This window comes from Trichogramma pretiosum, unplaced genomic scaffold (genome assembly GCF_000599845.2).
Source record: "Trichogramma pretiosum strain Unisexual culture from Peru unplaced genomic scaffold, Tpre_2.0 scaffold14, whole genome shotgun sequence".
NCBI classification, from domain to species: Eukaryota; Metazoa; Arthropoda; class Insecta; order Hymenoptera; family Trichogrammatidae; genus Trichogramma; species Trichogramma pretiosum.
In genome coordinates, this window is record NW_019641706.1 from 2,487,215 (window position 1) to 2,503,581 (window position 16,367).

The 16,367-nt window shown below is 52.5% G+C and overlaps 1 protein-coding gene across 3 annotated transcripts in view; it reads left to right on the forward strand.

Annotated features, from left to right (window-relative positions):
- LOC106657091 overlaps positions 1-16,367 on the forward strand; it is a 27,005-nt gene continuing 10,638 nt past the window's right edge. For all 3 annotated transcript variants that reach the window (XM_014378390.2, XM_014378391.2, XM_014378392.2), the window contains exons 1-7: positions 1-933; positions 3,275-3,986; positions 4,076-4,284; positions 4,478-4,800; positions 9,899-10,827; positions 10,914-13,108; positions 13,844-16,328. In XM_014378390.2, coding sequence (XP_014233876.1) covers positions 896-933; positions 3,275-3,986; positions 4,076-4,284; positions 4,478-4,800; positions 9,899-10,827; positions 10,914-13,108; positions 13,844-16,328 — 6,891 coding nt within the window. In that variant the 5' untranslated portion in view covers positions 1-895. The remainder of the gene's footprint in view (positions 934-3,274; positions 3,987-4,075; positions 4,285-4,477; positions 4,801-9,898; positions 10,828-10,913; positions 13,109-13,843; positions 16,329-16,367) is intronic.

Genomic DNA, 16,367 nt, shown 5'->3' on the forward strand with positions numbered 1-16,367 from the left:
CTCAGCCAGCAGCGCTTATTATCTATGTGTGTGCGTGACTGTTCGCTGCTGCGTGTGTACGGCGAAATCGAAACATATATAATATAACCCGAGAAGTCCGTACTACACACATATCGAACGAAAGAGAGAGAGAGAAAGATGAGTGCGTAGAGTCCGCGCTCAGACTCCTTTTGCCGTTTTATTGCCTGCGAGGCGCGTATAGCACAAGAAAGAGAGAGAGAGAGAGAGAAGAGGTGAAGGGAGCTCTGTGTGTCTCGATCCAGCAGCAGGCAGCAGAGTCTCGAGGAGGAATCGAGCTGCTCTCCGAGAGAGCCTCAACACAACTCGGAGCTCGCTCGCCTATATAGCATAATACTAAAATATCGCAGGTCTCGCGCGCGCGAGCAGCGAGTGAGCCTCCCGCCGTAACGCAACAGCCGCATCGCGACGACGACGGCTAGCTCTCAACGCGCGTTAAATTTGCTCACAGGTGTGTGTGTGTGTGCGTGTGTGTGCAACAAAACGCGATACTCAGCTGCTGCAACAGCAGCTCCAGCAGCAGGTGGTGAGCAACAAGTGGTCGTCGCTGCAAAGTTCCTTTCGATACGTACGTGCGTGCCATCAAAAGTGCCTGTCCAGTGTGAGTTTGTGCCGTGTCGTGCGCGCGTGCAACGGTGATTATTATTATTTCGCGACAGTTGGTGCTGTGTTGTTGCTGCTGCCGACGTGCTAATGTAAAATAGAATCGTTGCCGACGCCGACTATCGACTCCGAAGAAATACCGTATCTTCTCCTCGGGTGCGGGATGTCCGTGGAGAGATACACGGCCGAGAAGCCGAGCAGCAGTCCGCCAGTTTATACGACAACAACAAATCGGAGCTAGCACGTTCTGTGCCGCTGAGCACAGACAACAACAATGCAACAAAACAACTCCGATCCCGACTTGGGCACCGGGTGAGTTTACGCGTAGACATACGATATCATAATATTTATATCTTTTCGTCCCGGCTGTAGTGCGCGCATCAGCCCTTTTAATTGTGAGCTGATATGGCGTTTTAAAGTCTCTACTCGGGGGGCATATAGATACACGCACAGACATACACACACCGATTTCGTATATAATAGCATGGGCACCTGTTGCTGCTGCTCAACTGCAGCACGACATGGTGTGTAGTATGTCTGTGCATGCACATAACTATAGATAGTTATATACTACTATATAATGCACATTTGTGTGTTCTGTGCCGTGCAAGTGTGCGTTGTCTTCTCGTGTCCGGTTGCAGCAGCGACTCGGCACTGCACAGTGTCGCCAAGCATACAAGTAAAGACGACGACCACGACACTGCCCTTTTTATCGTCGATGCATCGATCTCTTTATGCACACAGCAGGACCTATGTATAGCCGCGCATACATATCATTATACTAATGTGTACTCTGTGTGCATATACACGAGAGGACTCGCGGTTGCAGACAGTGAATATAAAAATCGGGAGAGGGGGGGGGGGNNNNGGGGGGGGGGGGGAGAGAGACAGACAGAAGTTGCGGAGTCCGTCTTATCCTGTTCGCGCGCGAGATTTCAGAGAGCAGGATGTGTAGCAGTGTGTATTATATAAAAAGAGCCGAGAGCCGAGGCGATATTTGCAGGCCGGTATATATATGGTAACGCACGTGCGATTTACCGAAAAATTAGCATTACGCTTCGTATATTATGTAGTTTATACGTTCGCTTTTATTACGCTTTACGCTGCTCTGCGCTCTTCCGGAAGTTCATTAAAAGTGTAACGCGGCCACGTCTCTCAGCTGATCTCTCTCTCTCTCTCTCTCTCTCTCTTATAATCTTTAATCCAAAAAATTTCACTCGACTTTATATGTATCGGCTTATCAAGAAGTAGTAGCTTAATTAAGGCGAGGCCTATGTATATATACTACGTGTGCTGTGTTGGCACACGTCACGAGTAGTCACCGGCGACTCTCGCTCACCGACGACTTATATATTATACGATCTATTTATCCGATATGTGAATCGAAGGCTCGCTTCACGTGCGCGCATCATGCCGTATACAGTAGCACGTATTTAATACACGACCGTCGCTGCTTCGATTTCTGTATCCGAATCGAAAGAAAAAAAAAATGACGCGTATAAGCAAGGAACGAGTATTGCGAGTGAAAAGCTACTCGCGATCTCCAGTGACGAATGAACTAAAAACGTCTCTCTGCAGCGGCGCAGCCTGTTTGTAGCAAATGTTATTTTATATTTATATATAAGTGTATATAAAATATGTGGCATTTTAATGCGCTCGCTTATCGGGCCTCTACGATCTCTATGTATGCTCGCGCGCGAGAAAAGAGATTCCGACGACGATGATGCACCTCGCTGTATAGCGCAGCTGTTCCGAGGCGATAAACATCGATTGTTTACCAGGCGCGCGAGCGAGCCCCCATGTGCTCTTCGCCGCAGAAGTGATTTTAAATGTGTTTGTTTCGACGCTCGTTTAAAAATCCTGTTTTTAAACCTCGGCGACTCTGCATGCCGAGTGCGAATCACGTACTTTTCTTCTCCGCGAGGCGATCTTTGGAGCAGGGCAGCGAGCGAGTTCGCGCACACGAGATTATAAAATCGCCTCAGCAACCAATTTATGTATCGCGCGCTTGGCATAGAAAGAGAGAACAAAAGCCGCAAAGCATCTCGCTCTCTCTCTCTATATACTATCGTGCGCTCTGACCCACTTATATGTGACTGTGTATGTGCGGTGTCTACCTTAACTATGCTTCTGCGACGTTGTGTGTACTGCACCTATACCCTACTACACAGGTATACGATATAATACGTGTATAAGCCCCAGATTTAATGGGCAGCTGCATAGAGCCTCGGAGATACGTGCTGCACATTATACCTACCTACAGCTGCAGTGTATCGAATCGGCGGCTGCATTGCACGTCCGAAATCTCGCGCGCGAAAGCGACGGTGGCGCGGCCAAACCTTCGCCGAGCACACGTACACCGTAACATATACACATGCACGAATACATGCATAATCCTTAGTATTGTGCTATATCCTTTCTCCTTCGATTCGATCGCCTTCCAAGTCTCGAGCGCGCGCTCGCGAGTCCTCGGCAGCTCTCGCGCGCCAGTAGTCTCTCGGGATCGGTGCCGACTCGCATAGGTATACGACATATTATAAATTGCAGCTGGGGTTCTCGCGGTTTTATGCGCGTAACTTGTCAAAATTGCAGAATATCTTGTAGAAATTTCGTTATTAAATCGCTTATTTCGCTCGTAATCGTTTCGTTGCAGTGTAAAGCAGCAGCAGAGACGCAGAGCCGACATCCAAGCGGCGGCCGACCTACTCAGACGACTTCGCGGCAAGCTCCGCAGGGCCTGGACGATACACTCGGCGAGGCCGCTGCCTCGGCAGCCTCGCCGATCGAGCAGCGAGTTCCGGCCCTACCGGAGCCTGCCCAGCAACGCCTGCAGATGGGCTCGACGCGGCAGCAGCAGCCAAGCGCACGCCGGTCCGCAGAGCCGCAGACTACACGAGCAGCAGCTGCTTCATCGGACTCAGGCGTCGGGAGGAGTCGGAGCGGCGTCGCCTAGGCTCGAGCGCAAGCAAACCTCGGCGAGCAGCAACAGCCTCCTCCTGCACAAGTCAGCCATACCAGTGCCATTGCGTCGCGCCGGCTCGCGCGGCGACCTCCTCCTCGGTTCCACCGGTTCGCTCAACCTCAGCGGTGCTGGTGGTGGTGGTGGTTCTCTGCCGAGTAGAGACTCGACTCCAAGTGGCATACCCAAGCCTCGCAGCAACGGCCTCGCGGCCAAACGTCGAGAGGATCATCGAGCCGAAGAGATGCCGAGCAGCGGTGAGCAGCAGCAGCAGCAGCAGCAGCAGCAACAAGAGGAGGAAAAACAGCAACAACCGATCCCCGTTCTAAGGAAGCTGTCGCGAAGCGAGCCAGCGTCGTCCGACGACGTACCGGACGATGCACAACAGAATCGTCGATGTTCGAGCGTGAGTATAACTCTCTTACATCGAGGTCTCATTGATTATAAATTCGTGACTTGCGAAATAATTTGCCTTTTTTGCCGCTCGCCAAGCAGTACCTGTCGCCGGAGGCCAGTCCGCTGAGCACCCGCTCCTCCAAGTACAGTCCGCGCGAGAGCGAGAGCGAGCCCACGACCTGGGCGCCGTCGTCGCACTCGGGCACGTCGCAGCGGGTGCGCGACACCATCAGTCGGACCCGCAGACAGTCCTCCGCCAACAGCAGCAACGCCGCCAAGTACGAGAGCTCGGGCAGCGAGGGTGTCAGGTATATCATATAATGAATATAAGGCAATGCGAGTCGACTTTTCTCTTTCTCTTTTTTCTCTCTCTCTCTCTCTCTCTCTCTGTCTGACGACTCCCACCCACCCACTCATCCATCAGCGGTAGCGAGATCCCACGCGCGCAGAGCTCCGTCCAGAGAGCGAATCGAATTGAATATTATTATCGTATGTGTTCAGATTGGAGCCGAGCCTGCCGAGCTACGTGGACATCGCCCGACGCTGCAAGTTCTTCGAAGCCAATTCCGCGGCACAGACCGGCGGCGTTGCTGGATCGACGGATGCCGTCAATGCAGCAGCGGCAGGGAAGACGCCGTGGACGACGACGTCTACGTTGTCTCAGCAACATCAGCAACAGCATCAGCAGCAGCAACGCGTCGACAGCACGACCAGTGCCGGCGAGGACGAGTTCGAGGAGCACTCGAGGGCCGGCCTAGCGTCCGGACTTGGTGCCCCGCAGGGCAGGGTCATGCTCAGGAGACGCCGCCAGCTCGATGCACAAGGTGAGCAGCGCGCAGTTAGCGATATAGCAGAGAGTAACGAGTGCGCGAGACGATACGACGCGATCGGCTTGACCCGTTTATATATGCAAGCGCCAACTGTCTGGCATTGCTGCGGATGTATACGGGGGTTGTGCGCTACGTTAAGCTCGCTTCGCCGCTGTCGACGGTGCAGCGATTATCGATTTTCGAAGCTCTTCGGTAAAAAAAAAGACAGACGCAACGCATCGACTCTCGCGGTCCGATTCGCGCGCGACTCACGGCACAGAAAGTGCACGGTAGACGTCGTCTCGACTACGACGAGTCGCGATAACGACGATATTTTTCGTTTTTTTGGTGTACATCGTTGACGCGCGTTGTTCGCACGTTTTTCGCACGCGCGAGTATCATGGATCCGGAACTGGGCTTGACGGTTTTCGGGGTCGAGTGGCGTCGCGTACTCCAATTGTTTCTCACCGGCCTCATAGCCCTGTACTTTCTGCTGCTCTACTCGGCCTCCTGCATCGTCGTCTTTCTGGCCTGGTTTCGTGGCTATTGAGAAAGAAAGAGAGAAAAAGTGCAGTACTGCTCGAAATATAGTTTACCAATCGTGCACAGAGGTAACGAAACTTGGCTCAATTTTTTTTCCTCCGATTCAAAACCACATCTATTACGCGTTACGTGCCGATTTGTCGAGGTTGCGTTGCATAGTAAACTCACTCGCACACAGACACATGATATAATATTAATGCGACTACGCGTATATAATACAAACACATAGCTATATAGACAGGTATAAGCGCGTATATATCGATTTATAATCGGCCATCGGGCTATATCGGGCGCGCGAGGAGAGATGCAGTGTGTATGTGCCTGTGGCTATCTTATGTATGCAAGTTTGTGTGTGTTTGTGTGCGTGCATATAATATATGCTACATGTAGGATATATTCACGCCTCCGCTCACTTTCGCCCGCGCGCACGCGGTGGCGGTATATCTGCTTGTACACGAACAGAGGGATATAAAAGCGTATGTATCTGCTCTGCATGTGTGAGTGTATTTGCGCGAAATGATGTCACGAGTCTCGATCGCTTTTTAAAGCAAAGGAGCAGAACGAGAAGTGGCCATTCACGACGACGACGACGACGTCTACTGTGTGCCGGCAACTGACAGGATATCGGAATGATTTAAAATCATGCGCCTTCTTTCATTCTACTCGCGTGGATCGTGTTTAGAGATCGGTAAAAATCGACATCGCGGATATATACAGAGCGAAAGTCAAACAGGGGGTGGTTGCAAGTTGCTCCGATTTACTCAGCGTACGGATTCTGCACGTTCTTATCATTATTTTATGTATATCACATTGATCGGTGCGCGCGTCGAATAAGGTGAAAGCCGCGCGAGCCCGAGGGAGGTAGTCGAATATTATGGACAGGCAAGAGAGCAACTAACAGAGCTCGCGCACGTGTGCGCCGGGCTGCGCTCTTCGTTCGTTTGTTGTTGTGGCTAACTTTGTAACAACGAGCGTTGTATTATAGACAGTATATGTTGGCGCCGCACAGGCATGCATGATTATCGTTGCTCACGAACTATTATGCGTCTCACCTGCTGCTGTTTCCACCCTCCACCGCTCGATGTATAGCATATAATGTAAACTGCGTCTATAATGGGCGCACATCCGCAAATTGTTAAGTACGAAAGAGCGAAAGATATTTAAAGAGAGTAGGAGAGAGAAACTTCCTTTGCGCGCAACATTGTGGGCTCGGCGATGTCCGCCCACCGCCGTCGATGCTGTCTCGCCGATCCATCGCCTTTTATACTGATCGCGACGCAAGCCACATTTATATACATACTCTCGCTTCTTTCTCGACGATTCACCTTTATTATACTTGTATTATATATTCGCACGAGAGCTGCGCTTTCTCTCCTTCGAGTTTTTGTTTGTTCGCATAATACACAATGGGTGATATAGCAGGATGATTGATATCTGTCGCAAGCTCGTTGCGGAGGATTTACCTCGTAAAGCTCGCTCAGCATAGTATTAACATATTCGATTTAGCCGCGCGAGTCGAATATTTGAAAATATTTACCGAGTTCTTTTACCTGTAGTTCGAGCCGTGTATATTTGCGAAATGGACATTATAAAGTAGACTTTGGGCTTCACGCTTGGCCGCCAATGACTGCTTTTACTGCACTATATATAGGGCTCCCCCAAGCTAACGATACACCACTGCCCCGCCAACGAACGAACGAACGAACGAACGAGCCGAAGGCACACAGGCGTGCAGCAGATCGCCAATTCCATTATAATGTACCTTCCTCTCTTCTGTTCTCTCTCTGCCCGTTGTTATACCTTTCCACCTTTCCGTCGTGCCGTATTATATATACAGTTCACTCACACTAACCTCGGGTACCTTATATACCTATTGTGTGTCAGTGTGCGAGCTGACTGACTCTCTTGGTTCTCTGGCGTGCAGCAGTGTGGTGTGGTGCGGTGTGGTGGGCACCGCGAGACCGCACACATGTGCTATAGGCTGTATAATATCGTGCACAGAGCAGTCGACTCGTCGCTCGTTCACTGTACAGGCATATATCGAGCAGAGCACTACACATGTGCGCGAGTACGTCGCGAGACTGTACATTATAAAGCTATATAGTATATACACGATTCGCGGGTTATCGCGGGAGTAGTATAGTATAGCATAGTGACACACACACACACACACACACACACATTTGCAAACAAAACCTCTCGACTCCGAAAGTATACATATACCCGCGCGCTTGTGTGTACATATATTTCTACGTAGTGTACGTATCGTAGTGTAAATATAACATGTAGTCGCGAGTGGTCGCGCAGCGCGTTCGTTGTGTATATCTTGGTAGATATCGTAGACCGTCATTCGCCGGCCACCGCTCCGCTGCGACGCGCCGCACAACGCCATCCAAGCACGACTCCGTACTTAATATTAGTATAGTTATAGTTAGTTAGTTCGTCGTTATACCTACCTCTGACTGGGTATAGTGTTGTGATATAAATTGCGATCGGCTAGTCCGAAGCAGCAGTGTCTCGACTTTCGACGTGCGATCGTGACGCTTACACGACCGTGCGTATGTCCTTGGTGTACTTGTGCGCGCTAAAGAAAGAAATTGTGAATCGTACTGTGCAGTTTTTTTCAAAACTATAGCCAGTTTATGGTGTAGTCCGGATATATAATCGTCCGTAAAGCAGCCATAAAGCAGCAGCACAGGAACCAGGTACTTCAACGCGTGCTCGTACGCAGTGTGTCGTATCGCAACTGCACTCGGTGAATCAGTTGGTACACGAACACAATACATAACTTGGCGAGGTGCGTGGCAAAAATCCAAGGTTGAAAAAATTAACCCAAGCGTAACGAGCGCATATATCGCCGTTGCTTACGAGTAAAAACACACATCATCGAAGCGCCGTGAAAAAAACACACCTCTTTGGATACCATGAAAAAAAACACACCTCATCGGAGCGCTGCGAAAAAAAACACACCTCATACAATGCCATGAAAAAAAACACAGCACATTGGATGCCACGAAAAAAAACACAGCTCATTGGATGCCGCGAAAAAAAACACAGCTCACTGGATGCCGCGAAAAAAAAACACACCGAATCGAAATTTGTTGCGTTTTTATTCTGCTGTGTTTTTTTTCGCGGCATCCAATGAGGTGTGTTTTTTTTCGCGGCATCCAATGAGCTGTGTTTTTTTTCACGGTATCCAATGTGCTGTGTTTTTTTTCATGGCATTCAATGAGGTGTGTTTTTTTTCGTGGCGCTCCGATGAGGTGTGTTTTTTTTCACAGCATTCAATGAGCTGTGTTTTTTTTCGGGGCATTTTATCAGTATGTTTTTTTTCGTAGCGTTTTTCACTGTGTTTTTACTCGTAAGCAACGGCGATATAGAGAGGCACAGGTACGAATCGTTAATATACAGCTGCACGGTTTACAATATACCCCGAGCGCAGAGCAGCTCTTTGATATTTGACAATTATCACGACGATGTAAACGATCTACGACGAGATATAGGGTATACAGTTCCGCAGGTTCCCAAGCGCGGTGCACTTATACTCTCGCATGTATATAGTACTATACGCACTCGTCGAAACGCTCCGTTTGTTTACCCATAATCTATCTATCTTATCGCGTGCGCTTATCTTTCGCTTCTTTTTTTCTCTCGTCGTAATGTATGTATACGCACGCACGCTCGCTATACGGAGGGCGTTAGATGCGCCGCTCAGCTCTTCGCGCTCCGTTTGCAGAAACGTTTGAAACATCCTTGGTATATAGTAAAAGTACAGGCCTATAGTGGTGGTGGTGGTAGCGCATCGCTCAATTTACTCCGGCAATGACAGAGTTTCGACTTCTTTTACACGCACACACTTTGCTACGGCGGTGGCTTTGACATTCGCGCGGAGGAGAAAGTGCACGTGTATTTAACCCCGCGCGCAATGAAATTCGAAAAAGCTTCGTACGCCCGATGACGAAGACGACGATAATTTTCGTACCTCCTCATGCCAGACACCCCCTCTGCGTGCCGTATATAATGATCTGCATTCGAAACGATTGGATTTTCCTTTGCGTAAATTATGCGAACCCTCGATCTATGACGCCGCGTCTATATAATTGGAGGACGCCATCGCCGACTATAGAGACTTTCCTCCAACGATTTTGCATCGTTGGCTGAGCACACCAAACTGCCGATACACACACACACATACTCTGCTCGGGTATAAGCTGTAATAGACGCGTTGTTTCCAGACAATAAAAGTCTATTCGCAATTATCGCGTCCGTTAACTTCTTTTTATATATAAAACGATAAAAGGCGTTGTAGGTATTATATTTATAAGGCAGCTCTTTCCAACGTTTCTTTTCCTTTTTTTTTTATATGACATAAGTTCTTAATCGCTGTTTCTATTTTTATTGCTATAAAGCTATCGAGCGCGTAATGTATATAACAATGACCTCAAACTGCATTGGGTCTTGGACGATCGGGAAGATAAGAGTATACAGCACTCGAGATTGATCCAATTTATTTATCGATAAGATCTAATGTACACTTGACTAATCTTTGAATTTCTTACGTTTCACGCAGGAGCCCGAAGACGCGGCAGACCGAATCTTCATCTGGCATCGTCGGCCAATCGAGCTTGCGCCACAGCTGCCGCAGCCGCTGCAGCTCAAGGATCGAATCGTCAAGCTCAACAACAATCGCTGCAACAACAACAACAGCAGCAGCAGCAGCAGCAGCAGGGCCAAACGTTGAGCGAGGAAGAGGCCGCCGCGGCCGACTACCGTCGACTCGTCTTCATCAGCTCGGACTCGTCGTCCGGCCGCGAGGAGGACGATGCCGACAGCAGCTGCTCCGGCAGTTCTTCCTTGTATCTCACAGCGGCTACGCTAGCTACAGCCACCGCCAGTAGTCAGAACAATAATCCGACGACGACGGCGAGCAGCAGCGGCCTCGACGACTGCGACTGGGACTACTTCGAGAGCAACTCGCTCAAGCTGCCGCCCCTACCTCCGCCCCCGGCTCCCAGTGCCGCCACTGCAGCGGCAGCCAGTGGTACAGCAGCAGCAGCGGCTTCAAAAGCTGACTGGACCAGCTGCTGTCCCGGCCGACCGGGTGGCTGCTGCCAGGCCTGCGGCGCATCCGCGAGCGCCAAGGTCCTGCCCGTTCCAGTGCCAATACCAGTGCCAGTACCCGTGCCTTATCCCGTGCCCGCCTCGCTCTGGCAGTCGAGCGGCGGCGGCATCATCGACAATGCCAATCCGATCATCAGTCCGAGGGAGGCCGCCAGGCTCGAGCGCTCGCTCAGCCTGAGCTTGCGACCGTGCGAGCAGTCGGCGGGCTCTTGGTTCTCTTGGAATCCGCGCTTCGACTCGGCGCCCAATCTCATGTTTCCGCCCCATCAGACGCCCATCTTCAATGCCGTCAAGTCCGATCAGATCGTGTCTTCTCAGGCTCTGGAAGCGACGAGACAGCAGCAGCATCAGCATCAGCAACATCATCATCAGCATCAGGTGAGGCGAGCGTGTAAAATTTTATTCGCTGAATCGTAGTAGATAAACTATATAATACTAACCGTTAATCTTTTTTATTGCCACAGAATGAAAAGCTTGAAATAGCAGGAGGAGTGGTGGTAGGCAACAACGATATCGAATCGCGTGACGAGGAAGAGATCGAAACGACCAACGAGACTACGCCCGAGCCCGCTACCGAAGATAGCGGCCAAGAGCAGAGGATGTTCAATCGTCGTGATTCATCGCAAGAGCAGGACTCTCGCAGCAGTTGCTCGTCCGGGCGCTCCTCGGCGGACAGCAGCGATCTCGAGGACGAGGATAACTCCTCCGCGACGCATCATCATCATTCTCGCTTCTCGCGCGTGCTCGTTGTCAATCCGGGTGGCGACGACGATTCGCTGACTAGCGACAATGACATCGAGGACAACGATGACAGCGACTCGGGACACAATATCGTGTTGGAGCGGGTGGAGCCAAACGAGCTGGCGGAAAAAGAGTCGGCAGCGGATGACTCGGTGGTGTTGAGAAGGATAAGACGCATAGATGCCGATGCTCAGCTGGATGAGCTTGACAAAAAAGAGGAAGAGGACGACGACGACGAGGATGAGAAGGAGAAGAAGCCGAAGAAGAAGCAGCCCGTGCTCGATCGGCCGCAACAGCACGCCGACAGCCATCAAGAGATCGCTAGCTACGATGAGATCTATTTGGCAAGCAATAAAGACGACTCGGCCGAATCGGTGCTGCTCAAATCTGTTCGATCGATCGATCCGGACGAACTGCCACCGACAGCGGAAAGCACCCCCAGACCGAATTCGAATAATAACTATCAACGCTCCGTCGTCGAGTCCGCCAATAATGATTCACCGTCGTCGAAATCGTCGTATCGGATGCAACAATTTGTCGCGCAACAACAACAACCCGTGATCGCCGCATTGGAGAAGGACTCGTTCGACAAGGACTACGACGACTCGTCCAACGACTCGGCGGTGATGCCTGACTCGTTGGAGGTGAGTCTGCAGCACCATCAGTACCAGCCACAGCAGCAGGATAATCGACTGAACGACAGCATCGAGATCGACGAGCGCGATCTGCTGCATGAATCGGAATTTCACATGCGAGTCGTCGACGGTTTGGGCTCCGCGCTTGCCACCTCCTCGCCTGTGGAGGGGCAAAGTACTTCTTGCCCGCCGCAGGTGCAAGGAGGAATAGCGAGTGCGAGAGAGGTGAGAGAGCAACGGCAGCAGCAGCAGTCGCCAATGGAGGGGAGCCTGGCAGGCTACGGAGAGAGCAGCACAGCAGCAACGAGCAGCGGCGCTTACGGCGATAGTAGCGCCCGAGAGCCACGCGAGTATGCCACGGCTGCGCCTCGCGCCCCCGTCGTTGCCCCCGCCGCCGCCACAACAACAGCCGTCGAACAGCTGGACAACAATTCGATGGCCAAGTCGCGCAAAAAATGGCAGATACCCGCGAGCCTCGACATCAAGGGGCTGCCGACGACGCACTTTCTACCGAGCCCCGTGCTGCAGATCGACGCGCGCAACGACGACGAGAATAACGAGGATGAGGAGCAGAACGAAAACAACGATGACAGCGGCGGCAGCAGCAACGTAAACAACATCACCGCCGAGCTGGAAGAGGAGCAAGTCGGCGTGGAGCTTGGAGCAGGAGCAGGCGTCGCTGCTTCTACTGCTGCTGCTGCTGACGCCGCGCCCCAGGCTACGATGCTCGAAATTCCTCCGTCGCCGCTCATCGAAGTCGACGACGAGGTCAGCTACGAGGAAACGGCCGTGTACGTCGACGACGACGACGACAAGGAGTACATCGTGATAACGGGTGTAGCGCTCGACGACGTAGTGGCTGCTGGTTCAAGCAGTAGTGGCAGCAATAGTGTAGCGGGTATCTGTCCACCACAAGTGCCTAGTGGAAGTGTATGTACAGCAGCAGCAGTAGCAGGCAGCAATAGCCAAGAGTCACTCGAGCGTGGCGAGCAGCTCACGCAGGATGCCGTTAACGGAATGACCAACTCCCCCTTCCCGACCGGCCGGTCGAGTCTGGTTTCTGCTGCTGCTCAGAATCGAGACTGGATACCAACATCGACTAACGCAGCCGACGACCAGTACAACAACAAATACAAGAGTCTGGTGATGATCAATCAGAAACCGTACCAGTCCATGGTCAATGTCGTGACCAGCGACACGACGATGCTCGTACATCAAGACTCTCCGGCTCCGTTCTATCGTCAAGCCAATAACTCAAGCTCGGGTCCCGAAGCCGCAGTCAGGTAAACGCACACACACTTGGAGCAAGCAATAGAAAGTTCGCGTTTATTTAGTTCTTCTTCGTCTTGTTCTTTACTTCGCTGCTGCAACAAGTGCACGACGTGTTGGTGTAGTGTAGTGCGCGCGCCTCAAGCAGCAGCAGCAAGCAGATTTCCCCGGTTTCGCGCGCTGCGTAGAAAGTAATTTTTGTGCGAAGTGAGCACAGCACGGCAATAGCTCAGCAATTTAGAGCGATGTTCTTCGCGATCGCGGAACACGAGCACGCGTGCCGCGCTGTCTTCTGTGTCATTAGACAGTCGACGCGCGCGGCGGAAATCTAGATCGATGCTGTTGCCGCCGCACGAGAGCTCTTTTTTTTATTTCAGTGCACAATGTGTTTGCATAGACAATTTTTTTTTTTTTTCATATAGACCGGTTTTGCACGAAATATTAAAAGCGTCTTTACGATTCCGAGGATCGTAACGTGTGCACGCGCGTCTATAATATCGCGCAGTGTGTTATGACACTTCTCGCGTGATTACGGAACACCAGCGTATATATACCAACGTCAAAAGCTCGTTTAAGATTCAAATTACGGTTTATGTACGCTAATGGTGTAGTATATACTCGTTGCTGTTGCACTTGTTGCTTTAATGCTGCGTTAGAAGATCGTAAACTTTTTCGTCAATATTTCGTCAGGCACACAGGTGTGCAAAGATTCGCACAAAAATCCATAATTCGTTTTTAATTTTTTTCAGAAGAAACGTCGGCAAGAAGCCACTGCCGTGCAGACGATTGCTGCCTCCGTACGAGCCCGACATCAACAGCGGATTGTACTGCATTCGAGCCGACAGCCGAGACGACGACGACGGTAGTGCCTTCAGACAGCGCGAAAACGACGACGATGCGGCTGCCGACAGCGACTCCGATCGATTCAACGACGGGCGGGAAAAGCCCGGCCCGCTCATTCTCGAAGAGGGACTCGCCGACGATGACTCGTGGGTCGAGGAGATCTCCCACGACGAGGATGACGCACAGAGCGCCTCGACCGCCACCGATCAGGAGAGCAGCGAGGACGAGGCCGCCAACAACCTCGGCGACCGCGAGGAGGAGCTGCGCGGCTATCATCGTCAGGCCATCGACTTTACGCTGCACACCATCGTCGAGGAGTCGTGCGAGGAGAGCGAGCCCGAGCACAACACAGCCAGCTGGAGGCGACACGCGCTTGCCTCGAGATCCGCGCCGGAGCTAGATAGTTTGTCGGACGCGTCGTCCATCATGTCCGAGGGCTTGGATTCGCTGACGCGCGAGGATATGGTGGGAGGCCAGACGAAATCGGCGAGCCTCGATAAGGATAAAGATTACTATCTGTCGGATCGTGTTGGATCGGGTCAGGATAGAAGAGATTCCGATGGATCTGTGGGAAGCGATAGCGAAGGCAGACCGAGCCCGGAGGCACAGAGAAGGAAGAAGCTCGTTCGAGCTCGTGGCACTGGTCGCTCACATAGTTCATCTTTAGACAACTTGCTGGCTCTGGCGCATCAGAGCGGTGGCTCTCATCAGGGCTCGTTGCAGGAGGGTCTGGCCACGGGCACCGACGGTCCCGATTCGCCCTCGGAGGGCTCGAGCACCGAGACCGACGGTGCCGAGGAGATATCCGCGAACAACTCGCTCGTCAAGCAGAAAAAGAAGCCACCGCAGCGCAGCCACGGCGGAGCTCAGTCGCCGCGAATCGTCGAGAATCGCACGCCGGAGCCGCCTCGCGCGAGCAGCACCACCTCGTCGCCGCCCATAGTCATCCTGGCCGAGCCCGACGAGCTCGCCGACAACGCGTCCGAGGAAGACGGGGCCAAGACACCGCGCGCGGAGAACGTACTGCAGTCAGGCTCGCCGCAGCCCGAGGAGGACGCTTCTTCCATCGATACCAGAGCTCGACAGCAGTCGCGCGACTCGGGCTTTGTGGGAAGCTGCGACGATCTTCTGCACAGCACGCCCCAGCAACGAAATGCCAACGCTGCAGCTGTTGCAGCTGCTGCTTCTGTTTCTACTGCTTCGGGAGCCGCAGCACTACCAGAGTCCGCATCGAAATCTTCTACTGATGAGGCACGCGATCAAGAATCTGCCAACAATGGCCGAAGCCCCAGAGATCAGAGAAATAATTTCCACGAGCGTCTCATTGGTAGTGCTCGTCTGCGAGAGCGATTGATAAGCATAGACCAACAGCAGCAGCAGCAGCAGCAGCAGCCCACCGCGTCGTCCGCACCGCTTAGCGGACTGACGCGCAAGGACAGCTTCAACAACTGGTCGAGCGACGAGGAGACCAACCTCATGATGTCCAAAATGCGTCAATTTTTCAAGAGCATGGTGGCCAACTCTGCCAATGGAAATAGTTTAGCCAATAACAAGAATGAGCCAAGTGGTGGTGGTAGTACGACGTCGAGCGCCGCCTCGCCCGCGCCTAGCCCCAGTCCTCGCCTCTCGTCGGCGAATCGGCATCATCTGAACAATCGTCACTCGGGACGAGGAAGCGAACAGCAGCAGCGCGCGAAACCGCCGCAGCTCGTCTACTTCGAGAACGAGCTCACGCGCCTGATGAAGACTGTGCCGGGTATACGCGACGAGCAGGTGCGCGAGATAGTCGAGTATCTGAGCAGCGAAGACACCTGGTCGGATTCGTACGACAGCTCCGACTACACGAGCTCGGATCTCGAGGGTGCCGCAGTGGGTGGCAGACGCTCGGCGCTGCGCGAACAGATATCCCAGAGCTGTCAACAGATCATCAACAAGTTCGACGGCACGGACGATCATCGACGCGTCGTTGGCAGCCACATGACCAACGCCGCTGCTGCGCCGATCGATCAACCCACGCAGCTGCTGCAACAACAGCAGCAGCAAGGAGCAGCAGCGGGCATGGGTCGCGACACGGCCTTCGTGTATCAGAAGCTGGTGGCGAGCTTCACGAAGATGAGCAACAACGAGAACAGCAGCGTGGCCAACAAGTCCTCGGACAGCGGCTCGGTACCGAGCTCGAGTCCGCCTCTCATAGCCAAGGTGATGCATCACATCGGTAGCCGTCTGGTCGCCCTGATGCACCAGGTCACCGAGAGCAATGTCCCGAGCAGCCATGGCTCGTCGCACAGGAGATCTCATCACGCTGCCAATCTTCACAATAGAGTCGCTTCGTCGTCGGCATCGACCACCGAGGACGACGACTCGACTTCCGATTCGGCTTGTGCACCTAGTGTAAGTCTCGTAGTTTTGTATCAATTTCATTCAGTACCA